Source organism: Sceloporus undulatus, chromosome 1 (genome assembly GCF_019175285.1).
Source record: "Sceloporus undulatus isolate JIND9_A2432 ecotype Alabama chromosome 1, SceUnd_v1.1, whole genome shotgun sequence".
Classification (NCBI taxonomy): Eukaryota; Metazoa; Chordata; class Lepidosauria; order Squamata; family Phrynosomatidae; genus Sceloporus; species Sceloporus undulatus.
Window position 1 is genome coordinate 93,983,926 of NC_056522.1, and position 26,462 is coordinate 94,010,387.

Sequence of the window (26,462 nt, forward strand, 5' to 3'; positions counted from 1 at the left end):
GAAAAGACAGGAAATTATTACTGATAATTTCACAACCTTTACCTGCAGTTCTCAGTGCCTCAGTTCTGGAGGATTGGGAACTGCAGCGGGAGGGAGAATATGGTTGATTCTCTCCTTTTGTGTTCAACCAAAAGAATTAATCCCCTTGATCAAAAGTTTCTTCCTGATGGAAGAAGCCGTTCAGTGTGCCTTTTACTTGGTTCAGCCCGTTATTTTCTGTGGATTACCAGAAAGCAGATATTTATCAATATCAAACATGGCTTTCTGGAAGTATGTGTCTTAGGAACACCAACTCCTGCCTCTCATACATAAATGCTCTTCTGCTAGACTGAGAAACATTACATTGGCTGTATGCTTCTGCACATTGTTTCTTAAGCCACTTCATTTATGCGTGGTGTTAGCTGAAAAATGATAACAAAGCATTTTAGTCAGTGCATTAGGAATTTATTTTTTGCTTTAAATACATGATGTATTATATACATAAATGCTTTGGTTAATCAGTTTCGAATTAGGGGCAGAGGAAGAGCCAGAGGCGTGTTTGCTGGAACAAATACTGGTCCCAGCAACTCAAGCACTACTTTTCAAAAGAGGCCGAAGGAGGAGGAATGGGATCCTGAATATACCCCCAAAAGCAAGAAATATTTCTTGGTGGGTGCCATACTGTTCTGCATGCATGTTTTCTCAAACTTTTTCTTCTTAAGAAACAAATTTTATAAAGGCTAAAGTTACTAATGTCATTTTAAGGATTTTAGTAGAATTCTGTATGTCAGCCATCAAAATTTGTGCTTGTTTCTCTATCTGTCTACATAAACTGTTACAAACTTACTTGCTATAAAAGAGAGTTATTTTGTGCAACTTTTAACCTTGGTGAAACTGAACATGTCAGCAAATATCACTAACGCCCCTGAACGAATTCTGTTCAGTTGTCCCACTAATGAAAACATTTAAAGCTTAAAGTGATAAAAGAGGGCCACGTTCAGTGAGGCACTGGCACATTTTCATCCATTCCCTTACCTCCTGCAACCCACCTTGGAACAGGTTTTTGCTTGCTCATCGTAGTTGAAGTGGGGAGGAAAGCCCTATACTTAATCTGGATTAGACTATTCTGCTACTGCAATATTGGATACAGCTCCTATCTATACAATCAGCCATGTATAGTTCAGAATATTTTCTTCCTCAGCAAAATTCAAAGTGATATCTGTATGTTGGAGAGTTCTGCCTTTCCTCAGATACGTATCATTAACTAATTATAGCACCATTGCTTTTGGCTGAATAGCAAGGTAGAAAGTCTGTTCACCTCCCATAAATATGCAGTGTTTTTTTAAATTCTGAAGTACCGTTATTTTTTTAATCAAAGGAGCTGTCATTATTTAGAAGCAGCTAAATTCATTTGAGAACCAGTGGGGCGTAGTGGTTTGAGAGTTGGATTATGACTCTGGAGACCAGGGTTGGTTCCCAGCTCAGCCATGAAACCCATTGGGGTGGGGCAAGTTACATGCTCTCAGCCTTAGGTGAATGTTGATATGATAACCCTGTTTAAGTATTTGAAGGGGTGTCATATTGAGGATGGAGCAAGCTCGTTTTCTGCTGCTCCAGAGAATAGGACCCCAAGCAGAGGATTCAAACTACAGGAAAAGAGATTCCACATAAACATTAGAGGGAACTTCCTGACAATAAGAGCTGTTTAACTGCAGAACACACTCCTTCGGAGAGTAGTGGAGTCTCCTTCTTTGGAGGTCTTTAAACAGAAGCTGGATGGCCATCTGTCAGGAATGCTTTGATTCTGTGTTCCTGCATGGCAGGGGGTTGGACTGGATGGCCCTTGTGGTCTCTTCCACCACTATGATTCTATGATTCTAACAGCAACAAATTCATACTAAGTTTAACAGTTGGAGATTGTAGATCCTTTTAGTGCCCTCCATTTCTCCAGCCATCTGTAATGCCATTACTGTAAGGGGTGAGTCATACTTGTCTTTTGGAATCTGGTTCTGAGCCTTTCCCCCACCCCCCAAAATTAAAAAAAAGAAAAAGGACCCTGAGAAAACACGAACAACCCCAAAATATGGATTTAAAAAGAAAGGCAGTATTTTGCATTTCTTCTCCCTCACTTCTGTCTTTACCCCTTACCAAGATCTACATTTATGGGGATGGGAAAAGGAAGTGTCATACACAATAATCTTTTCTTGAAGTGTGGCCACCTTCCACTCAGTCCTTGGCAGTGTTGGACAGCCTACCCAGGGCCAGGTGGTGGGTAGGTATATGTCCCTCTCATGTTGCTGCAAAGTATTGAGTATTGAAAGGCTCACCAAGAACTGAAATGGTTTCAGGTGCTTGTGACCTTCCAAAGAGCTTCACAGAAGAAGAAACATTTAAAAAATGTTCAATATTCTGTTTCTGATAATATAAAGCCCTTCTCAGTTTTCTTCCTGCTTATATAATACCCTAGGTTTCTTGATAGTGGAAAACAAAACTAGAGAAAATCTGAAATGTTTTTATGTAAACAAATTGAAATTATTTGTAAAGTACATTAGTAGTCTTTAGTCTCTTAATATACATATATATATATATATTTGTTTAATTTATATTTAGCATGATGACAGAGATGATGGTGTAGATTACTGGGCTAAAAGAGGAAGAGGTCGTGGCACCTTCCAACGTGGCAGAGGAAGATTCAATTTCAAAAAATCAGGTAGCAGTCCAAAGTGGACTCATGACAAATACCAAGGGGATGGGCTTGTGGAAGATGAAGAAGAATCAATGGAAAATGAAGACAAAGAGAGACGCAAAGAAGAAAAGGTAGGCACTTTTGTTTTATAAACTGTTCAGTTTCCTTCACTATTGTTACTTGAATTCTAAATGATTTAAAATATTGTAGTGTAATGATGAAAATATTTACGTTTTCTTCTACTCAGGAATAAAACATTGAAGACCAGTTCCAGCTGTAAAAGCCTTTTGCGCCCCCTACACAGCATTTTAATATGACTTGTCGTCAAATGAATGTAAGCATTTTACTTAAATTTTACTGTTGAAAAGTAGTTTAGTTTTGTTTTTGTTTTAATACTTTCCCAGTCTCATAAAAGATTATTGTTGATTATACAAAAGCAAGTAGAAACAATACAATACTATTTGTCATGATTGATTTTTAAAAATGTTAATTGTTATAAGCAGTGCAGTTTTGCTTTGTCCAAAAATATGGTCAAACCCCTGAGAGTTGTACTTCATTGCCCCTTCCACAGCTGTGTTTTATTCTGAGATAACCTTAGGTCTGCACACCTTTATCTTGAGGCAGCATTTTAAAAATAAATCTGTACTAAATCTCAATCCTTTTGCTGAAGTTAGTATTTTCCTGAGGATTTTGTTCATATGATTGATGTTAAAATTGTAGAGTAATATTACTTGATCTGATGGGGCTGGATTTTGTTTTATTTTTGTTTGTTTTTTGTTTTATGCAACCTCTTAGTGTAAACAGTGTAAACAGCACTGCAAAAATAAGTTTGCAATCTGTTTTCGAAAACTTACTATTGATCAGGTTTGAAACTTAGAATACTTTGCTACCTTTATATCCCATTTTCTGCAGAATGTATGTAAGTAGGAGGTTATACAAATCACTTTTGGGCTCTTATTAATTCTTTCATACATTCACATTTCTAGAACACGGTGGGAATTTTCTTCTGAACAGATCTAGATCTGACAAGTAGAGCTGTAGCTTAACAGGTGCTACGTTTCTCCGTCCACATACCCTTACTGCTAATGGGGAAATGCCTCAACTGTGCAACAGCACTAAAAGTAGCTTGACCTTCTGCACACTCTTTTCTTACAAGAAGACTTATCCTACATTCCAAACCATTAGGCGTACGACAAAGAGGTAAATTGTAGTGAAAAGTTATCTTTAACACAAGCATGTTTCAGTGTGTGTTTTTTCCAGAGTTTCCGTGCATAATAAACATAGCCTTATGTAAACCACTAGATGCTATCCATTTATAAAGTTCAAACAACATGTTTAATGAGTATGAAATAACATTATTACTACAGGAACATTTGAGGAGGAGTCATTGACATCAGATGAAAGTATCGTAACGGCCAGAAAGTACATGATAATATTGATCCAGCTACCAATTGTACCAGACTTTTCCCATTTTGTAAAATAGCCTTTTCTGTAGGTTTTCTTCAGATAACTAACTTCACCAGTGGGATATCTCCATCGTGGTTTAGTCTTCAGTGTAATAAAGATGTCAAAATTTCTAAAAGGACATGAGACTATTATTGCCATTCCAAAGCATAGCACAAACATGTTATTTTACTTGTATGTTTAAGTCTAAATTTAAAAGATTCAGGAAAGAAAACCGACATTTCACTTTGATATTTAAAACAACATATTGAAAGAATGACTTGGGTCACACAAAGTCAGATTTGTGTTGCTTTAAAATTGAAGATTTGCTGCTTTACTGTTCTTTCTCAGAATAGTTGTACTGGTTGAACCCTTGCTGGAGTAAAAGCTGAGTCTTGAAATACAAGGTAATCCAGTTCCAAATGTGTGCATGGTGTCCACTTTGTCATTTTTACTTTTGAGAGACTGGAAAAAAAGAAAAATATGTGGGAGCACTGCTTTATCTTGTATTAGACCCTTTGTCCTTTTGGCACAGCAATTCCTACCCTGATTTCCATCAGCTTTCCAGTGACTGAAGACAGCATCTTCCCTAAAACAACAGCCAGGTAGTGGACTGAATGGCACCTGTATATGCAAACAGTTGTGCTATAGCTGAGAGCTGTGGTACCACTCTCATCTTAATGACGGCTTGGAAATACGTGCATATTTGTATTTAGCAGTAATAATTATCCCACTTTTGCAGCTAAAATGTGATGATGAAATAATTGCAGCATGCTTCATGAGACCTAGTAGCGTCAGCACTGTAGCTGGTCACACATGACATTTAAGGAAATAAATTGTGTCTACATCTGTGCTAGAGCCACAGATTTATTTTTTCTCCAAGTGTTCACTTGGACTCTACTATTGACAGATGTCACAGCTTCTGGTACATTTTCAGATTTTGTTTTTTTAAAATTAGCTCTCAGATTGTAAAATGTGTTGTGAGTTCATTAATTAATAGGTTAGTTTTATAAAATTTATATCTTATCCAAGGTATGAACTATGTGTGGGAGAAAAAAAGATAACCCAGGTCTAGTCCTCAGATTTGATTATAAGGCATTTCACAGTTTTCATTGGCCAGCTTTACTTTATGCTCTTGTAATGGTTGACTTATCTTGAGAGATTTATTGAAACTTGATTCTTCAGTCACATTTTAAATTTGTATTAGAATTGTTTGTTTTGCAAAGAAGCACACATCACAACTTCCTATTGTCTCCTTTTCTTTTGTGGTGATGCAGTGCTAAATGTAATTCTGAATATTAAACTCCAGTTGTTGTAGCTCATTATACTTTAGGTCCTTATTATGCTACTCAATAAGATACCTAATTTTAAAAAATCATTGCTTTTCCATAATAAATATTCTATAAACTTCCACGAATTTATTCAATTTCCTTTAAAAGCAAGTTGGCAGCTGTTACCACATTTTGTGGTTTACTGAATTCCACAATTTTAACTATGTACTATATTTTTTAAAAATCCTTTTCTTTAATCCCATGCAGTTGTAATGGTTGGTGCCAGGTCCTAATATGATGAGAGGGAAAAAAGTTTCTTTCCACACCGTATATCATTTCATATGTCTGTCATGTTTCTCTCTTTACTTCCTCTTTCCCTCTAAATTAAATTTTGGCTTTTTAAAATTAGCTCTCAGATTGCAAAATGTGTTGTAAGGATCCAAGCATATCTCTTCCTCGCAGAGGAGTTGCTTCAGTCCACAAATTAATTTGGCTTCCACTTTCTTCAGTTATTCAAGCTTTTACAATATTTTTTGCAGATGTCAAACTATACAGCATTCCAGATGTGGTTGCACTATGGATTTTAATAATATGATGAGCAATATGATATTGCAGTTTTATTCTCTGGCGCATGCAGAGAAACAATCCACTGTCTGTTGGGTAATATCTCCTTGTGCCAGCTTCCAAGGCAGGAGTTTGTGTTTTCCATTGATTCTTTTCCTCACCCTTAGTTTTTTCTGTCCAGTCTTACCAGCTAAATGTGTTCATTTACTTCTCTCTTCAATATTTTAGATTCTTAATTTTATTATTGGAATGTACAAACTATTCCATATGTGGTTCCACTATGGATTTGTATAGTATGGGTAAAATTATATTGGCAGTTTCAGTTTCCTTTTCTTATACCCAATATAGAATTTACCCTTTTTACAGCAGTGAAACAGTGTCAACATTTTCATCAAGCTATCTGACACAACCCCAGGTCAAATATGCATTGCTGTTAATACTTGGCTACATTTGGCATTTTGCTACCTGTTTTCACCATCTGCCAAGATACCTATAAAGCACTTCACGACGCATTTTTGTTCTCATCACCCTAAGTAACTTTATTTCATCAGCATACCTGGCCATCCAGGTTTGCACCCCGAACTGCAGGTTCTTTATGAACAATTTAAAAAGCACTCATTCCAGTATAAATCCTTGAGGGTAACCAGGGATGTAGCTATGGTGCACTAAAATGAGGATATTGCCCCTCCAAATAAGAACACACACCCCTCCAGTTTTCCTGTTGTTAATTGCCCCCGAGTCGACTTTGACTCATGGCTATAGTTCCTAAATTTTTAGCATTGCACAGAGTGAGACACTGAAAATTGTTTACACATAAAACTTACTATTTGCCAAGTTCCCATTCTCTTGGTGGTTTGTGTGTTGGACTGTGACTTAAGAGACCAGGGTTTGAATACCTGCTCTGCCATGGAAACACACTGAGTGACCTTAGGTAAGTCACATTCTCTCAGCCTTAGAGGAAGGCACAGGCAAACCCCCTCTGAACAAATCTTACCCCCCCCCCCCACACAAAAATGATAGGTTTGCTTAAGGGTTGCCATAAGTTGGAAACAACTTGGACACACTCAGCAATGTGTTTTTTAAAGACCTGGTGTGGTAATGATGGCATCTTCCAAATGTTGATCTGCAGCTGCTAGCATTCCTCATGATTGGCTACAGCGGCTTGGGCTTTGGGAGTTATAGTTCAAGAAGATCTGGTAGGCCACAATTCCCATCCTTTTTATGCTGAAGATGCTTGTTCCTGTTTGTGGACTGGAAGTAGCAGATAGGTAGAGGGGGAAACTGGGATGTTCCATGGTGACATTTAGACTTGCCTTCCTTCACAGTTCAAACTGTTGGAAGTGATTGACTGGCAAGAATTAGAAAGAAGACAAAACCAACACTAGCACAAAACCTTTATTATGACCAAATGAAATGATCTCATTCCATTAATTTAAAGGCTACTAAGGTCACTGGTACTACTACTGAAGACTTCGTATTTTCAGCAGCACTAATGAAGGAAAATTAAAACATCCTAGTTAACTTCAGCAAGCAAACATCTTTAACAGACTGTTTTTAAGCCTGGCCCTATTTCAGAGGAAAGAACTGCCAAAACTACCTGAGTATTCCTTGCCTAAGAAAACCACATGAAATTCATGGGTTGCAGTAAATCGGGAGATAACTTGAAGGCACATACACACATATTGGAAAGCAGGAGTAGCAGAGTGGGAGAAGTGGGAAGGAGGGATGGGAAGATTGTAAGAAGGAAATCCCTTCTCTGTTGCAGTAGAAATATAGTCACATGACCCTTTGCTGCTGCTTTTTTATTCTGCACTTGCCAACCACATAGTACACACAGACACACTATCTACTTTTCCTGATGGAAGAAACTTTGGTTTTGAAAGAGCCTGCTAAAGGCAAGTACCACAACATGGACTAAAACATTTGTTGGTTGGGTTTTGGTCAACCTTGTTACTCCCTGCAATGGGCTCACACAGTGAACAGAGCAGCAGGGGAAACGAAAGGCTGGCAAGCCACAAGAGAGCCTGAGAACGCGTGTGGCTGTGTATCCCTGAGCCAAGCTTGAAGGCCATGGCAGAGAGTAGGCAGTGCCTGCGATGGAGCGAGGGAGGGAATGAAAGATTCAAGTAGAGCAGTGCCTAGAAGGACTTGCATGGAAGTTAAGAGGATGCCTGTCCCGCGTGGCTTTCCCTTCAGTGCCTGTTTACATGCAGAAAAGGTCCTAAAGTGCAAAGATATAAAACCGAACATGGAGGTCAGGACAGTCCATGCCACCCTATTAGCCATTTCTATGTCCAGTTGTGAAATCTGAAAGGAAGAGAACTCATTTGAGTTGTGCTAGAGAAGAATGCTGAGGATACCAGGGATGGCCGAAAAGACAATTGGGTCCCTGAAGAGGTCAAGCCCAAATTCTCCTTGAAAGCCAGGACAAAACAAATTGAGGCTGTTGCATTTAGGCTACATCATGAGAAGGCATGACTCATTGGAAAAGACAATAATGTTAGGAAAGGTGGAGGGTACCTGAAAGAGGCAGACCAGACCTCAGGCCAGAGGGAGGGCATGGCCCTGGGATTCAGGACCTAAACAACAGTTGAGGGCAGTGGGGCTTGGAGGTACTCCATTCACAGTTGACTCCAAGGCCCTTACAGCAAGACAGGTGCAGTCATGCCTGTGGAAACAACAGGCAGCCATGAGTAGGAGATTCAAGGGCTTGAGAGCCAAGTAAAGAAGAGGAGGGGAGAGGACATGGGTGCACTCTCATTGAGAATAAGCAGGCGGCATGGGGCTCACCTCCCAGCCTTTGGCTCCAGTTGAGGGATCTGGCCAGAACAAAGATACAGCCATGTTAGTCTGAAAAATCAGTACGCAACGGCATCTTGTAGCACCTTTTGAGACTTCACTGTGCAAAAGAAGCTGGTAGCATGAGCTTCTCTAGACTTGGGCCTCCTTCCTTAGGTAGGTGAAGTGGAAAGCCATATAGGAAAGCTACCTAGATCTGTCCCTGGGCTTTCTACTCCACCAAATGCATCTGAGGAAGGAGCTCAAGTCTAGGAAAGTGGATGATTCCAGCTTCTTTCTTTGAGTAAGTCTGAAAGGTGTTGCAAGATCCCTTGGCATCCAGGTAATTGTTGGAACATAAGGGCCTGTGTGTGTGTGTGTACAGCCTCACCTGCCACAGAGAAATATGTGTGTGTGTTTGTATAAAGAGAGGATGTCCAGATGTCCTCAGCTCGACGGAGGATGGGGCACCACAAAATGGAGGACCTTCAAGAAAAAATGGAGGGCATGGCCAAAATAAGCTTAAAAACCCACAAACCGCTCATAGAAATACAGATTTATACTTCTTAGTCAAAATGGGGGACGTTTGGGAACTTCTCCTGGGCAGAAGGTTGAAATGCAGGACTGTCATGGAAAAGGAGGACCTCTGGTCACTCTGAGGTTAAAATCACTCATGTAAATGTAAATGGATGCTTCTTAGCCCCCGTGCTCAGAATGGAGGACATTTTGGGATTCCTCGGAGGACACATGTCCTGGAAAAGGTGGACGCGTGGGTCACATTGAGCGAAGAACATGGATATAATGCTGTAAATGCGAACTGGTGTAAAGTGCTGCTGCGTAACCATGCTCAAAATGGAGGGCACTTAGGAACTGCCCCTAGACCAGAAGTCCCCAAACTGCTCTTTGAGGGGATTTTGGACTATCGGCCAAGATGGCTGAGGCTTCTAGGAGCTGAAGTCCAAAATCCCCTTAAAGAGCACAGTCTGGGGGACCACTGCCCTCGACAGAAGGCTGAAATGGAGGACGTCTGAGGTAAAACCCACTCATTTCAATGCTTCTCAGCCACGCTGAAAATAGTGGAGGGCATTTTGGGAACTCCTCCAGGGCAGAAGGCTGAATTGGAGGACGCAGATAGGTCCTCCTGGGAAAGGAGGAGGGAACTAGTTGGCTTAAGAGCAGACACCCCAACATTTACTGATGCAGTATTTTAAGCTGCTCGCTCTTTCCCTCTTTAAACACATCCTCTGAAATAACACGCCCCAACCACGCCCCTCGAGGCGTGGGATTGGCTAAGGGCCTTAGCAACGTTCCACTCGCTCCTCCAATCAAAACGAAGAGCGGCCGGGTTCGATTTGCGCCCGTTGGAGGGGGCTCGCGCCCGGCGGGAGGGGGGCGGGGACTATTCCTGAGGTCCACGCCCACTGCCGCTTCCGAAGGTCTCGCGCGGTAAGGAAAGTCGAACCGGGGGGGGGGGGTTCCTTTCGGTTGGGAAGGGGCGCGCGACCGAGCCGCGAAATGTCCGAACGCCTCGTTTCTCTCTTGCTCTCTCGCTCTCCCAGGCGCGCATGCGCAGTGGGGAGGGTGAGCCGTTAAGGCGTCCCATAACGGCCAAAGAAGACCTACTGTTAGTTCTCCTTGAAGCCAGCTTTGGAGGGTCCGTTCCCTTCCTCTTCCCTTGGCTCCCCACCAACCCAAAGCCGGATTAAAATGGGCGCCAGAAATATTAAAACCCAACCCGTGATGAAATATATTTTATATCCCAGCAAAGCGGCTCACAGAGTTAAGAAACATCCAGCAGACAGTCCTTAATGTTACAATAACCCCCCTCCCCTCCCCTTAAAAATAAGGATTAAACAAGTTAACCATTAGGATCAGTTTTAAAATAAACTATGAATATCAAACCTTGGGCAGAGTTTAAATGGCTTTTGGCCAAATGGTGGAGAGGGAGGATTCAGGAAGCCCCATGTAAGCCCCAGAGACAAGGCAGGGGTTGAAGTAGTCTGGGAAATCAGTGTGAATAAGGAGAGTTCAATTTTAATAACTGCATTTCAATTTTGCAGAGGAAGGCAGGCGACAAACGAGTCTTTTACTGTTGTTATTATTATTATTATTATTATTATTATTATTATTATTATTAAGGAGTTCAAGGTACACAACAACAACAAAGCGTTGTGCCTTTATCCATCTATTGCAGCAAACCCAACAGGGTCTTCTTGTGGGATCTTAATAGCAATAGCAAGAACATTTCTGTGCCACTTAAGCGCTCTCTAAGTGGGTTACAAAGAGTAAACTAATTGCCTCCAATAATCTGGGTACTCATTTTAGCCACTTCCTGGGAAGGATGCAAGCCTGAGTCTTGAACTCACAGCCCTGTGGTTTGCGAGTGAGTGGCTGCAGGCAGGCATTTCACCCTTCCTCACTAAATGACTGTTTGAAAGAACTTTTGTGGGCTGTAGCTGCATCTGATGATCAAGTGGCTCTGTCTTGGAAAACTTAAGCCAAAGGGGGGGATACTTGTTATTTTAAGCTGCTTCAAGACTCTGCTATTGCGAGGGAAGGAAAGATTGGGTTTCTTTATTTATTTATGGTACTTATATCCCTCCTTTCTCCCAAAAAGGGACTTAAAAAACCGTTTTGACAGAATCATTTGAGCTTCCTCTGTTACTTTTACTGTTCCCTTTAAACACTGTTTTGTTTTGTGGGGAGCAATACTTGACGCTGTGGGTTGATCTGCAGCACAGTTTCTGACTTTTCTGTTCACTATACTCCTCTCAATTTAAGTTTTCTTACTTATATATATATACATATACCTATATTCACTTTTAAAACACAAATTACATTAACTCTTAGAATCATGTCCATAACAAATACACAAAGACATTTAAAAAGCATGAAACAATTCATTCACTACTTCCTAATACCATCCTTTAACTGATTCATGTCTTCATCTCGTTTTATCTATATACCTTATTTTCAACTATACTTTCTATTTTTCTTTTTAATTTACATGGTTTACTCTTCAATCAAAACATAATTTCCCTAACAATAATATTCTTAATTCCCTTCCTTAAATTTTAACCCTTTTCCCTAAGAGGAGAGCTGAGTTTTCCTACTTCTCTTACCAAATACCTCAAAGCACATGGGATGTTAAACTTTAGATTTGTTTTGTTAAAGAAGCCTATTGTTTTCCTGTCAAACACTGGCAGCAAGAGAGCCAGGTTTGAAGACTTAAATTATTGATCTGTCTATGTAAGCACTGTGAAGTTTAAACCACATTTACATTGTGCTATGATTACTTTCAGTCGTTTCTAATATAGTATTGCAGGGCATTATGCTTCTCTTAGTAACCAAGATTTTACATTGATTTGATTAATGTCTAATTTTTAGAAAGATAGGTTTAGTTTGTATTTTCTTTCTATTTATGAAACGAACTCTCTTTCGTAGCACATGATTACTGAAGCGTCTTGAAATAATACATTGCTTTGTAAATGTCTCTACTGCTGAATCTCTTAAGACAACTTCTGGAATACTATGGAGTGCCACCAGATCAGGTAAGCATATAATGCAATATTGTCAAGCTCAGAAAAGCATGTTGCTTAAACATTCTGTATCAAAGGTAGATAAGAACCATAGAAGTTCAACAAAGGTCTACAATCCTGTATTTGTGCCACAATGAGAGGCCTGTTAACCCTTTGGAGCTTTACTCCCCAGCTTGTCATTCAAGATGGAGTGTAGATTATCACATCTGTTGTACTCAGAAGTTGTATTTCTAATTCTTTGACTTTTCTTTCACTGTGTTTGGTGGTTGCATACTCTGTGAATCCAGGATTGCTCTTGTGATTTGCATCATAGTACCTGTCATAATGAAGTGCGGAAGTAAGAGGCTTTTCTCCAGCTCTGCAGAAGTCTCATTATGTGCACTTCATTTAGAAGCAGGAGGCCCCTGGGCTTGTGCTGCAAATCATTTAAAAAACTGAACTATGGGTTGTTGTTTTTATTATAGAAGAGGCAAGTCACAGAAGCAATAACAAGTGTCTTATTTTTTCTTTATTTTCATTGCACTGATGCTGCAGCTTCATTTATACTCCCTCACTGACGCCCCTGTAGCTTCATTTCAGCATCTGTAGACTGCACTTGCAGCTGGGCAACCTACTATTTGTTCAGTATTTCTATTGGAGACTGATGACGGTTTCAGATGGGAAACAAATCCTGTCATGTTTAAGTTAATTAAATGTTTGTACTTAAGTTTATATAAAGTCAGCTGAGGTGTTTCCTTGCACTACTTGTAGACCTGAGCTGGAAAGGTGATATGGGTATGCACCAAAGCGTTGCTTTCCAAGATTCTCACATGCTGAATTATCATACAGATTCCTATAGATGTGCAGTACTGCGGTGGGAGTCATAGTGCTCTTCAGATGTTAAACTGCAGATCCAAGGAGTCATAACCAGCATACTTAGTGGTAAGGTGTGCTGGGAGTTACAGGCCAGTAATATCTGGAGGATCATGTGAATCTTACCCCTAGTTTATGATGAAGCTATGAAAAGGGTTCTCGAAGAGCAGTGGCAGAACATTCTCACAATGCTCCTGAAAATAGGAACCCTCCCATGTAAGGGATCTTCAGTGCAGGAACTTCACTAACATGTCCTGCCAAACGTGTACACAGTATATTTTGCTTTTTAAATCTTCATTCTTAAGTGTGCCTAGACTTATAAAACAGCTAGATGTACAGAGATGTTGGGTGGTGGTGTTTATATACATGTTCTCATCTTTTCAATTCAGTTCTTATTTTGCAAGATAATGTCTGAATGGGCATATAGGTGGACTTGTCTGTCATGACTATGATATCTTTTTACAGTTCCTACAAAGGTGTGAAGTTTGTCTTAATCGTATTGCTTATGTGATTGGATCCCACCTTTCTTCATCTATTGTCTCAAGAACACATTTCCAACAGTTATGTGACATCTCAAGGAGATGTTTGGTAAGATTGTCAGTGTCCCCCATTCTTCTACTTAGTAGTGCTTTTTAAACATATTAGTATTCACTAGGTTGACTGCATTTCCACATTATCTTTCTTGCATGCTCATTTCTTGTATGCTAGGGCAAAATGCAGCCCACTTTTTTGTGGTCTTAGAATCATAGAATCACAGAGTTGGAAGAGACCGCAAGGGCCATCCAGTCCAACCCCATTCTGCCATGCAGGAAATCTCAATCAAAGCATCCCCAACAGATGGCCATCCAGCCTCTGCTTAAAGACCTCCAAAGAAGGAGACTCCACCACACTCTGAGGGAGTTTGTTCCACTGTTGAACAGCCCTTACTGTCAGGAAGTTCCTCCTAATGTTGAGGTGGAATGTCTTTTGCTGTAGCTTACATCCATTGGTCCGGGTCCTAGTCTCTGGAGCAGCAGAAAACAATCTTGCTCCCTCCTCAATATAACATCCCTTCAGGTATTTAAACAGGGCTATCATATCACCTCTTAACCTTATCTTCTCCAAGCTAAACATTTACGTTATGTTCCCACTTTGGAAAGATCCTCCCAAGCCTAACAGATTTGGGGGAGTAGCAAGTAAAACATGCACAGTAGAGGGCATGAGTGGCTTTCTAAAGTAAAAAAAATGTTTGAGGTTGTCAAGGCAGCTGTGGGAGAGAAGGTAGCCTTCCAGAGTTTGATGGTGGATATGTATATCTCTGGCCTGCTGAAAATTGCCCAACCTGATTGTACACTGTCAGCCAAGCTAGCCCTTGCCTCTGCCATTTCCCATCTTCTTATTCTTCTCTGTGATATGAATATTTCCTACAGCATTTCCCATGTGCAAATTTGGTGCTTTTTCTGTTGGCCCTTCACTGTACCTTTGGAAAGCAGCTTATGTTGTTAAGTTTAGTGCATAATTAATGACAACAGTCGTTGTAACATCATAGCGCAAATGCTTTTAAATGAGTGTCCTTAAAATTAGCATACCACCAATATCCAGCCAAATGTCTCCTTTCTTTTCTCATCTCATGAATAGCAGGTGATCCAATTCACTCATGTACAGAATTTTTTGTTGTGTGTGTGCTGAAATCAGTGGGTGTTCACTGTTTTTTCTACACATCTGCCTTTTGTCGACCCCTGAATGTGGCCAACTTTAGCCTCCAGATGTTTTTAGTATAGTTCCCATAATTTCTCACCATTGGCTATCCTGGCTACAAGTAATAGAAGCTTTAGAACAAATTCATCACAGGTACAGTTATTCATCTCTGGTCTGTCCTATGAATAGTGTTGTGGTTTTTTCCCCTATGCTATTTTACATTTTTCAGTTTTAGAAATGCATTGTTTCATGAAACAAATAAACTGAAACATTGTCCAGATAAGAGAGAAGTGGTGTTGGTTGGGGTAGCTGCTGATCAGATTTCTAAAACTGTTAGATAAGTTTGCATGATTGTCCCAAACTCAGTATTACAGCTTAAGAATGCTTTTTACCAGTTTGGGCTGGTTTGATGGCTGTGATCTTGAGCTTGTGAGCTTGGCTTCTCTTACATATACAACAGTCACATATAGTGCTCTCTGTGCAGAGCTTTCCTCACAGGATGCTTCCACTGGAAGAAAGGAAAAAGTTCTTATTTTGCCTTCTTCAGCACAGTAGGAAGACATTGATATTGGGGTTTTACCAATAAGTACAGTTATTTTCATTTAATTAATTAAAAATTAAATATAATTAAATTTCAGTATTGGACTACAGCTTTATGTAAAATTATGTAAATTTAACTTGTAACAGTCTGCTTGCCTCTTAGATGTCCTTGGTTTGGGAAAGAAAAAATTATGGATCTACCCGAAGTTTTGTTCGCAGATTGGGGAAATATCTTTCATTAACTCCTTGTCCAAGGCCTCACTTTCAGGTATATGAGTTATTGATAAGTAAGATATATGTCTTGTCATTTCATTTCTTTTCAGGAATTTTATTATGCTTCATTGAACAATGAAAAGAATAAACAATAGGCAGGGATCTGTAAAATAACTATACTGTATTGTTTACAACCGTGGAAAAGAAGTATTAGAAAAATAGTCTGGGTCAACATTGTGGCCCATGGGGAGTCCAGTGTGGCCCTGGATGCCGGACCGATCCCCCCAGGCCCCCTCCACACCCATGAAATTAAACTCTCTCTAACAACACCACAAACAAACAAAATTGCCCAAAATTTTAACCAAAAATCCTGTGATATCACTTCCATTCACCTAGAATGCTGGCCACATGTCATTCTATGGGGCTCTGTAGTGGCCGGAAATTGGCTGGTCCTCCAATTCTGGAACATTCAGGTGAAAGATGGTAAAAACTCCTAAAAACTGACATGAGAAAGTATCTTTGTACTTTTTACTTGAGTTTTGAGTTTGAGAAGATTCACATGGATTCAATTGGTAATACTCTAAAAATCTTTTGCAGCTGTACCTACAGCTTTACAATTCTGGTTTACTTCAAATTTGGTAGTGTGAAAAATGTTATCTGTAAGCACACTTCAGGCAAATACTTATTGAAGACAGCTTAATAATGATTTACATGAAAAATCAAACTGAGTCCACCATTACTGTTAAAAACTTAGAACAGGACATAGACATTGGATTGTAGTGGAGACCTTCTTTGGACAGAGGCTGATGGCCATCTGTCGGGGATATTTGATTGAGAGTTCCTGCATGGCAGGGGGTTGGACTGGATGGCCCTTGTGTTCTCTTCCAACTCTATGAATCTATTAAACAAAGGAACGAATTTTATTTTAAAGCATGGTTGAATACAGTATCTTTCTTGTAGCATGTTATTCAAGCTTGATGTGTATAATTTGTTTCAGTAGTTACAAAGTTTAACAGTTTCTTTCATTTGACTTTATAAATGTTCCCTTATAGACTTAGGTCCAAAACACACTGCAGAAATAATCCAGTTCGCGACCACTTTAACTGCCCCTGGCTCAGTGCTAGGGAATTCTAGGCACTGGAATCTTGTGAGACATTTAGCCTTCTCTGTCAGAGCGCTCTGGTGCCACAACAAACTACAATTACCAGGATTCTCTAGCACTGAGCCAGGGCAGTTAAAGCAGTCTCAAACTGGATTATTTCTGCAGGATTATTTCTCCTCTCTATTTATACCCGCTCCTAAGAACACTCCCTCCCACCTTTCCTAGCTTCACTCCCATTGGCTGTTCTCAACAGTCTGAACTGCCTGTGTTCTCCACAGCACCAGACCTATTTGACAGAGAAGGCTAAATATCTCACAAAACTACAAATCCCAAGATTCCATTGCATTAAGCCATGGCAGTTAAAGTGGTTTCAGACTGGATTATTTCTTCAGTGCTGATGCAGCCTTAGTCACATTCTTAGCAACCAATATCCCAATCAGTTGCTAGTCCCAGCAAATTAGATCCATTGAATCAATGAGAATTTGATAATTCATTATTTATTCAGTTCCATTAACTCAGTGGATGTACTCTAGTTGTGACTAACAATGGAATGTAGTTTAGGGATGTAAAAATGGTTGATGGCAAAATGTTGCTTTCAAATACAGCTAAAGAACAACCACTATTTTGGTTTTTTTTAATTGTTCCCCCTTCCTTCTATACTGTGTATGATGTTTGTGCAGGGACATGTAGTGGAGGTCTCCTTGTCCTTTTAAGCTTAAACTAGATTATGAACTTGTCCCTAAAACAGTTTGCCAGGTAAAGGTAACCACTATGGGGAATAATTCAAAGCAGTTTCCGGGTAGTGGTGGTTTTGTCTGTACCGACTCTCAAAATAAAAATAAAATAGGGTTCCTCATCATGGAAATTATCTGGAAGATGGGGGAATGTGATGTGGATCAAACATCTATCATTCTTACACAATCCACAAAGAAATAATATTGGTAGAGCTAATGGGAAAAACTGTGTTGTGGAGCTTTATAGGTAACTGTTACAGATATTTAACAGGATTTTTCCCTGCTTTAGTTGGTCAGAAATATGAATTCTTTAGAATCTGAACAGAGAAGCATTGTTAACTCTCTTACACCATCCATTGCTGATGTTTTCTGGATACCTGATGATGACAACGAACCATATAATAAATTCAGGCAAGTAAAACTGATTTGACTTTTCAAGAATGTTTAGATCATTTATAATGGCATTCTCCACAGTTTATCTCTGACTTCAAGAATACCATTTTGTATTTACTTTGTTTATAAAAAAATATATTTTAAGATTTTGCTACCTTTGCATCCCACCTGAAGGCTAGATAGCATTGGGGAGGGGGGCATGCAACAGTCCCTGATGTTACCAGCTTCATTTCCAGTTACTGACTGGGGCTGCTCCAGATGACATTTTGGTCTAGGACAAGTTTTGCCTGCCCTACATAATTCCTCAGTTTGGAAGACAGGCTTTATGTTGCCTTCAGCAGGTCTCTCTGGAGATCTGCTTCACTCATTTCCTGTCTTTCATGATCAGTGAATATACAAATTGTATATACAGTCCGTCCTTGCCTTACGCGGGGGATCCGTTCTGGATCTTGCCGCATAAGGTGAATTCCGCCTATTCTCAAGCCTCATTGGAAACAATGGGGCTCGTGCGCGGCGGCGTGGGAGCACGCGTGCGTGCCCATTCAATTGAATGGGACGTTCCGCCCTGCGGGTGCCCCGCAGCTTGAGCACATATGCTCAAGGCCGCGTATGGCGCGCCCGTGTATGGCGCGGGCGCGCTGTAGTTCAGATTGCTTGCAAATGAGTGTGACGAACTGACTTACAAACCAGCCAATCAGAAGCCAGAGATCTTAAGCCAATCAGGTGCTGGCTGAGGAGTGAAGATTCTGTTGGCAGTTGGGTGGAGTCAGTAAGGGTTTGGAATCCTGAGGGATAAGGCTGGAGTGGAGTTGGGGAGATAGTTAGGATTAGAGAGTGGAGGGAACCATAGAGTCCAAAAGAGGACTGGGTTCTGATCATTCCTGAGGGAATAGTTACTTAAGGAACTGTTTTGTCCAGAGAGGGACAGTATTAGTTATGGAGAGTCTAGAGAGGAGAGACTAAGTGTAGCCAGACTCAGGAAGAGGGGTTTGGGTTACATAATTTCGTGAGTGATAGTATAGCCTGTGTGGCGGAGTTATTATTATAGAGTTAAAACCAGACCTGTATATTTGTAACAAAAGAAGACATAGTAACAACCTCACGTAAAAGTTACCTTTACCTATTCTGTTTTAAAAATAAACTTTTATTCTTGTTTAACTATACACTTGGCCTGTGTTTTAACATTCATCCACGCTACTGGCCTTCAAAACCCAAAGGGGTATTGGGGTCAAAGGAAAGAAAGGATTGTGAGGGGGTGGGGAATCGTTACAATGAGATATTGCAAAATTCCAAGCTCATATCAGCCATTTTCACTGCAATCCATCTATTTAACAATACAAGAATTCTCATGGGCTCAGCTGACTGCACCTCTGGAGTGGCCTGCAGCCGCCTCTTTCCTCGCAGATTGGGGCCGCAGCAACTACACACCGCGGCCCCGATCTGGTCTTTCTGCAGTGCAAAAAGAAGCTGCAAAATGCAGCTCCTTTTTGTGCTGCGGAAAGGGTGCCCTAGCCACAGTGGCTTTTTGTCACTTCTTAGGCACAGCATATGTAGACGCTGTGATTAAGACATGGCGTGACGGTGCCTGCCGTCTGGTCAGGCATGTGGTGTGTGGGTGGAGTTGGGGCAGCCAGCATGCTGCTCCCACACCCCCACTCTGTTCCAAGGTCGGTGTTTAGTGCCAGTCTGTTGAGGCTGTCAGTTAACAAAGCCTCTGAAATTGAAAGTTATTTTAAACAAAGTTCTGTTACACCTGGTCAACACCCCTTTTCATCCCTCCTTCTGTCTGGCTGGAAGTTGTTTAGCAGCATTGGAAGGATGATGAAGTAAGTCTGGAGAAACATAGATTTTCAATATTAGTTTGCAGCAGCATGTCTGCAGTAAACAATACAATGAAGCCTGGGTTCAGAAAGAATAGAATTCTGTTCTAGTCAGTCTTACCATAGCTGTAGGTCCTGCCAACAACAGTCAAGATAAACAGCAGCTGCCTCCAAAAGCTGTTTATTGAGCATATGTGAATGGCAAAACAGAGAAAAAAAGAAGAATGAATAAGCCTGCCTCATCAGCCCTGCTCCCCACAGTATTACACACACACACACACACACACACACACACAGAGAGAGAGAGAGAGAGAGAGAGAGAGAGAGAGAGAGAGAGATCTCTATGTTTGACCACCAAAATGGAAATCATATAAACAGTGGAGGTTGGTGAAAGAAAAATTAAGCTCTGAATGCATTTTGTAAAGCCTATGGGGGATTTCTATAAGGTTCAAAATCTTTTTGTTTGGTTATTTTATATCACATGTGCATATTGTTAGTTTTGAATATAATGTTTACTGAAACATCGTAAACTGCTATTTTTTGTGGTTTATGAACCTATCCCTATTTTCAAGTTATCTCTGCCTTTGTGCTAAATTTTATGTTTAAAAGTAATGTCCAGGCAGATATCCACTTCATTAACTGAAGCATACCTGTAAGATGCTTAGTTAACTTCACTTGCTGTTCAGTTGCGTATGTTTCCATAAACCTTTATAGTAAATAGATTTTTTGAATGTACTTAAAGATGTAAATTGATGTTTTCCAGCTCTGATGAATGGAGAGAGGCTGTGACTTCATCTATGCTTCCTGTGTCAGTGCCAGCTTCACAAAAAGCAACTGTTGTGGATCAAGACACAGTCAGAAAAATCTCTACTCTTGAGAATGAGTTATCTCTTCTTCGTAGACAAATTGCTGCACTTGTGGCAGTGCACAGTGCTGGAAATGATCCAACTTGCAAGCCTATTTATGTGGAGCCAGGTAAGTGTATCTGTGTGGTTTCTTGTAGACTCTTCTTCTGTCTCACTGCCACTGAATAGTAACATTTGTAAAGAATGTGCTCTGGCTAGCTTCTTCATCCTGTGCACAATTTTATAAAATTTTAAAGTAGTTGTTTGGTGTTATATATGCACTTAACTTTTACTCCCATGGCAACAAAGATAAGAGAAGATGGGATCATAGATTAGAAAAATAAAAGCATGATTAACATCATGCGTAGGAAGGCTGTTCTGGATTTTGGAATGAATAAAAAGAGCTTTAGAACTGTTTCCACATTCTCCAAGTTTGGATGTATTTTTGGAAAGCAGCTTTGTATGATACCTGGAAAACCTTCTTTTCAAGCTGAGAGAATCTCCAAAAAAAGATGGCAAACCAGCATGGAATCCTAACTGCTTTAAAGGAAGAAGTCCTGCTGTTCATCTACTTTTTTCAATAAATAATAAAAAAATCTAAAGTACACATTATGGTGATTCTTTTATTAGGCTACCAAGGAGTTGCCAAATTCTTAATGTTATGTAGATTATGTTTAGTCGCTCACACTGCTACTCTTTCATTTTTCTTTATAAATGATGTAACTGAAAGTTAATTGTAGGCACAATTCTATGGTACAACTCTGTGTAAAGTTAATTATAGGTAGAGCTCTGTGTATCTACAGTTATACTGGACAAGTGTATGCTGTTAAGGATTCAACCTTTTCAGACCTCGCTTTAAAATGCAAAACAGTTTTTAAAGACCTAATAACTATAGCAAGATTCTTGACAAGATATTGGTGGTGATATCTGCAACTGTAGAAGGGGCAGAACTGATCAGAGTATAATTTAGATACCAGGTGTATATCATTCTTTTCCCATGATGTTTATAGTAACTTTTATGACGTGATTCTGTTTTATCCTCAAAGAACTCTGCAGAAGCTTAGGCAAAGTAAGTAGATAGCCTAGAATTATTCAGTAATTGTTGATTTTAACTTGGATCTTCTTGGTCCAACTTTGACTCTGGTCTAATCTATACAGCAGAAAAATGCAGTTTGATCTCACTTTAACTGTCATAACTCCATGCTATGTTCATTGTGGCACCAGAGCTTTCTGACATATAAGGCTAGATAGCTCACAAAACACAAATCCCAGAATTCCATTGTATTGAGCCATGGCAGTTAAAGTGATTTCAGACTGCATGATTTCTGCAGTGCAGCTCCTGTGCCCTGTGACAGCACTTGGATATTCCTCATTCTGTTCTGTAGTTGTTGATAATTTCTTGTGTTTTTTCTGTAAGCAACATGACCTACCTGGAATTGTATTTACATACTGACAGTTCAGTTCTATATTTTCCTGATATTGTCTCTTCAATTGTTTAACAGGCTCAGATTCTGTGAATTCATCAAACAGATCTTCTAGTGGTTTCCTCCAGGCAACAATGTCTTCTACACCAGTTCCTGCCACTTTTTGTAACATAGATATGCCTCCCCCACCTCCTGTACTGCAGTCTAATTTTGATTCTTCTAATTCAGTAATTGAGCTTATTAAACAACGACAGGCTGAAAGGAAGACTAAAAATATTGAAGAAAATGGTGGTTGGCAGGAAGTTAAAACTGTTCCTAGCATGATGGATGTTCTGAAGGATATTAATAAAGTTAAACTAAGAGTGGTTGAGAGGTAAATTGATCAGCATATGAATTCGGGAATAAAATAAGAATACTAGAGGTGGATTATAAACCTGATTGCCTTCCCTTTGAACTGTTATGTGAGAGTGTCAGCAAAATTTTATAGACATCTTCTGGAGCCCCTCCCACACATAGTTCAGGAGGCAGAAAACAAGCTCTTTCTGAAAATACATTTACACAGACTTCTGCCTTGCAATTTCATTGTGACACAGGTCTGGTTTATGTTGTATTATATGTGCATTTTATCTATGGTTTTTATCATATTTTATTTGTGAAACTATAAATGTGAAAAATATTAATATTTGCATCCTTCACCAAGACAAAGGGGCTCAGCACACCAGACACCCTGCCAAGAACAAGGAAACCAGCTGTGAGATTGTTCACACTTTGAGATTCTACTTTGGGCAGTTCCTGTGTGCAAAAATACACATGGTTTTCCTGTGCAAATAACATGTTTTTGCCCAGAAATTGTGCATTTTGTGTAAAATACACTGATTCGTGTGCAAAAAAAATGCTTTTTCCCATAGAAAACACATGCAAGAAAACTACACATGGTTTCTCTGAGCAGGAAAAAAACCTGTGTTTCTGCATAAATATATTTCCCCCCTGTGGAAGTACCAAGGTATAAATAGCATTCAAAATTATGCACTAGAGTCTAGATTGCTGAAAATATTCATTCTTGCACTTGAGAAACAAAATCAAAGATTTACATCTCCAGAGTAAACTGCTTAGGCACATTATTATATTAAGTGGTATGTTAGTATAAGCCAATAAGTTTTTCAGACTTAGCTGGAGAAACAGTAACTATAGTTCTGAGTGCCTCATCCATATCTTCTCATACATATGGCTTATTACAGAAGTATTCCCCACTGGGCTCAACTGAGTCCTCTCACTTCCCCTCTCCAGACAATCTCAGGCCTGATGTCCATGAAGCTTTTAGTTAGAATGAGAAATTATAGAGGACTAACTTTTAGTTTAAGGACTTTAGAGACTGTTGAACCTCATACCATTCTACTCATAAGGATTGTGTAGTTTCTAGCATAGATAGTTGCAGAATAATATGTAAAATTCTACTATAGTTCACAGAAAAATGACTTCCTGATGAAAAATGCTGAAAGTGAAAGGACTAAAATACTTTAGAACTAAAAGTGTTAACAAATACCATTATATATATTTACTAATTAGGTGTAGTAGTAACATTGCCTAGATATTGGAAAGATTTTCCTTTCTTCAGATCACCTGGAGGTACTCCAATGCCCAAAAGGAAGAAGAAAATGCAATCACAGTGGGATCCAGCAGCTGTAATAGCAGAAGCTCTTAAACAGAAATTTTCATCACAGAGCAATGGTGATGATTCATTTGATAAAGAAAACAGATCCTATGGTGCATCTCCATTTTCCAGTCCAGAACCCCCAATGGTATGTATCAGAATTTAAAGAATGCTTTGCATCAGAATATATTGTTTGACAGGTGCAAAATCAGGATATATGTCATGGAGATATGGTGTGGTATGCATGTGTACACAGAAAGTTAAAAGGGTATTGCTTTCCAGAAAGGCTTGATCTTTTCTGTGACTTCAGCACCGTTCAGGCTAACAAACTGGACTGACAAACTACCTAAAAAGAACTATATCTTATCTGGAGAAGGTTATTGCACCTCTTACAATCTATTACCCTGGTTAAACACAGGTTTAGGATTTCAGTTGCCTCACCTGTATTAGAAGAAAAGGAGAGGTAGAGGTAGATGTTTTTGGTTTCAGGTTGGCTGTCTGTTTTAATCTCTGATTTTTTGCAATTATTTCAAATAAGAAAACTTTTGGCAATGGGTCTAAAAAGTGACTAGTACTTAACTTTATCAATAAAATGTATTTTTGGTTTCAGGTTGTGTGTCATATTTCAAAACCAAGTACGAAGCAGACACAGACTAGAACTGAGGGTCTGATATATTCCTCAACTACCAAGACAGTAATTCATCTTTAGCTATGCTCAGGACCTCTGGAAAAAAGCTGTGCTATCTGCAGTTGCTGAGACTACTTTTTATTAGTTTCATATAAAAGATGCCTTCTGTGATATAAGGCAATGGCCACCTGTTTTTTATTATTAAAAAAATAGCTGAACAAGTTCACATGGAATTTGCTTTTATACAAAACTTTGTAATATTTGTTTTTTATCTTTTGTGGTTTGGGAAGTTAAGTAAACTTGTAGAAAAGATAAAAGTAATGGAAAAATGGAAAGAAAATGGGAATAAATGCAAATGTTAAGTTTATCTGGTTCAGATGCTAATATATTGATGGTGCTTGAAGAAACAGTGTGTTTTAAAGAAGTATATGTGGACTGTGCATTAAGTCCATGGAATACAGTGAAAGACTATAAAGAAACCAGGGGATGTATATGTGTATTTTAAATTTATTACTGAATTATCCCTTTTGACCATTTTACTACTCTGTATATTCAGCTTATAAAATAAAATCTTTTATGTGTAGACTGTGCTCCTTTCCCATGATTGCAGTATTTTCGATTTCACAGTTCTTATCTGTGAAGACTTATAAGCTATCAGTAACAACAACCCCCCTTTTTGTAACTTACAGTATGCTACACATATTGGGAATATTATCAAGAATAAGCACACACCTCTTCTTCCATATATAGCTATATCCTGGCATGCCTGTCATATGGCAAATATGTGTTTAACAGATTCTGTTAATTTATGCTAACCTCATGGTCTGTTGCAAATTCCTTAGTATATCTATGCACAGTATACTGCCTCATGCATAGGGAATTATGCCATATAGTGATTTTTATTAGTGGAAATGTTGGTAAGGTAGCAAGAAAAAGACAACAAACAGTCCAGAATACAGTATTGGTTTCCTTGCCAAAGATGAAAAGTGCTTATTTGTCACAATTTATTTCTTAGTAGCTACAGTGCTCTTATCATCAGCACATATTCCTTTCTTAAAAAGAATAATTGTTTGTTTCATATTAATATTTACAAAGACGTGCCATGAGAGGTCACAAATAATATGTTAACAATAAATGTGGGAGTTGTAGTTTTAACTTTGAATATGTCTCCATGACTGACTGATGATCATGAATAAAGTGTCACTCTTGAGCTAGCTGTGTTGATACCATTATATGCCTGTGCTAGTACAGCTTTTAATAGTATCCAATTTACAGTGAGCTGTAACCTTTCACACTTTAAAATAGCTAAGCAGAAAGTGCCAAACACTTAGTTCTGGTAAGTACAGTGAGTTGCAATGAAAGCAGCAAGCCTAATGTCATATGTCCCCAGGTCAGAGGGAGGCTGCAGCAGTCTGGATTATCACGATTGATACACCCTACAAATTTTATGAGAAGTCCAAAACGCACAGAAATAATCCAGTTTGAGACTACTTTAACTTCACTGGCTCAATTTTAAGGAATTCTGGGAACTAGTTTTGTGAGACATTTAGCCTCTGTCAGAAAGCTCTAGTGCCACAATAAACTACAATTACAATTCTCTAGACAATGGAGGGAGGATGTTCAAGCACTGTTTGGACAATCATGCTTTCCTGGTAAATAATGGGAAGCACCAGGTTACCTTAATACTAACCATCCAGCACCTAGGCATCATTATAGACACAGAATAGCATATCCTTCATACTTGGAACACTACCAGCACCATCTTGACAAAATGTAGTCCTGTGACTAACGTCAATTTTCTTCTGTTATGCTAACATCTTTACCTGATGAAGACCTTTGCCAGCAGAGCTTCGAATGCTTGTGACATATATTTTAAGCATTTTGGTTGTCCCAATAAAGGCATCACTGTTTTGTGGATTTGGGGTGTTATTGTAGTTGTGGTAATGTTACACATTTCATCTGCAAGTATTATAAAGGGGAGAAAAATATGAGAGCAATAGCTCTTTAAAGGTCAATGAATGGAAGTAAAAGGTTGTTTTGATTTATTTATTTATTACTCTGCCCACTATTCTATTGTTTTTAGATTTTAGTCTTTGTAATTTTAATCGCTAGAACTGTTTAATCCTTTTTAAGGGGGGGGAATTGTATTATTTTAATGTTGTATGCAGCTTAGATTGTCGAAACAAAAAGTGGGATATAAATAAATTTTATTTATTATTTATTTATATTATAATGGGAATTAGTATGATTTCTTATAATTGTATAATATTGTTTAAACAGAATATGGAATATTTTTGTTATGATGAGCTGATGAAGTCATCCC

General features: G+C 39.2%; 2 protein-coding genes across 16 annotated transcripts in view; both read left to right on the forward strand.

The window, feature by feature from the left end:
• BCLAF1 (BCL2 associated transcription factor 1) overlaps positions 1-5,519 on the forward strand; it is a 32,765-nt gene extending 27,246 nt beyond the window's left edge. For 3 of the 9 annotated variants that reach the window (XM_042450892.1, XM_042450871.1, XM_042450883.1), the window contains exons 11-13: positions 502-648; positions 2,590-2,796; positions 2,913-5,519. In XM_042450892.1, the coding sequence (XP_042306826.1) occupies positions 502-648; positions 2,590-2,796; positions 2,913-2,918 (360 nt within the window). In that variant the 3' untranslated portion in view covers positions 2,919-5,519. Of the gene's footprint in view, positions 1-501; positions 649-2,589; positions 2,797-2,912 lie in introns of those variants that run through there. The other 6 variants (XM_042450902.1, XM_042450895.1, XR_006102082.1 and 3 more) reach the window with 4 other exon arrangements.
• A 4,533-nt stretch (positions 5,520-10,052) lies between these two features.
• MTFR2 (mitochondrial fission regulator 2) lies at positions 10,053-26,240 on the forward strand. 7 transcript variants are annotated; one of them, XM_042446871.1, is made up of 9 exons: positions 10,053-10,167; positions 12,166-12,272; positions 13,578-13,700; positions 15,493-15,597; positions 17,668-17,789; positions 20,355-20,566; positions 21,939-22,233; positions 23,476-23,659; positions 24,122-26,237. In XM_042446871.1, the coding sequence occupies exons 2-9, from the start codon at positions 12,210-12,212 to the stop codon at positions 24,218-24,220; spliced, it is 1,203 nt and encodes a 400-aa protein (XP_042302805.1). In that variant the 5' UTR covers positions 10,053-10,167; positions 12,166-12,209; the 3' UTR covers positions 24,221-26,237. The 7 variants fall into 7 exon arrangements, with proteins under 7 accessions (XP_042302805.1, XP_042302809.1, XP_042302806.1 ...); XM_042446872.1 differs by lacking the exon at positions 10,053-10,167 and adding an exon at positions 10,212-10,345; XM_042446870.1 differs by lacking the exon at positions 10,053-10,167 and adding an exon at positions 10,222-10,375.
• Positions 26,241-26,462: the final 222 nt, after the last annotated feature.